The sequence below is a fragment of the Phytophthora parasitica genome (assembly GCF_000247585.1).
Source record: "Phytophthora parasitica INRA-310 unplaced genomic scaffold supercont2.54, whole genome shotgun sequence".
Classification (NCBI taxonomy): Eukaryota; Oomycota; class Peronosporomycetes; order Peronosporales; family Peronosporaceae; genus Phytophthora; species Phytophthora nicotianae.
The window spans coordinates 301,505-302,075 of record NW_008649040.1 but is presented as its reverse complement, the minus strand read 5'-3'; the positions used below and the strand labels follow the sequence as shown (position 1 = coordinate 302,075).

Here is a 571-nt window from a genome sequence, read left to right as displayed (position 1 = left end):
TCAGATTGGTAAGATACGCGAGTAAGATGGGGCTCGGCGCCTGCTTGATGCAAGACCACGGCGATGGATGGCAGCCAATGGCTTACGCAAGCAAAGTGAATAGTGTGACTGAAGCGAATTATGGAATTACTGAGCAGGAATCTCGGTTGGCGTCACGCTCTATGTGACGCTCGTCGTCAGTCTGCTGGGAGCGTTGCGTAGCCTGAACCACAGCATTCGCTTCACGCTCCTCCTTACGCTCGTCCTCGGCCTGTTGGGAGCGACGAAGGGCTCAGACTTCAGTGTTTATTTCTCTTAAAGCCGCACGATTTGCCTCTGTTTGTTGAGATCGTCTAGCGACCTGCTGTTCACGCTCATGCTCTCGTGCAACTTGAGTGCGCAGCGATCGCTGGGCCTGATGAGATAGGCGATTTCTTTCACGATCAGCTTCCACTTCTTCAGCTTTTCTCTGGGCCCTGCGTAACCGCTGTCTCTCTGCATTCTTCTGCCGAGTGCGCTCACGCTGGGAAGAACTCATGTTAGCTCTACGCAGTCGAGCCCTCTCTGCGTCACTCATCCTTATCGCCCCAGC

At 54.3% G+C, this 571-nt stretch overlaps 1 protein-coding gene across 1 annotated transcript; it reads right to left on the bottom strand.

Annotated features, from left to right (window-relative positions):
- Positions 1 to 118: 118 nt before the first annotated feature.
- On the bottom strand, positions 119 to 517 carry PPTG_15843 (hypothetical protein; the record flags this gene model as incomplete). The annotated part of the gene is made up of 2 exons (XM_008913598.1): positions 119 to 250; positions 341 to 517. The coding sequence occupies 2 exons, from the start codon at positions 515 to 517 to the stop codon at positions 119 to 121; spliced, it is 309 nt and encodes a 102-aa protein (XP_008911846.1).
- Positions 518 to 571: the final 54 nt, after the last annotated feature.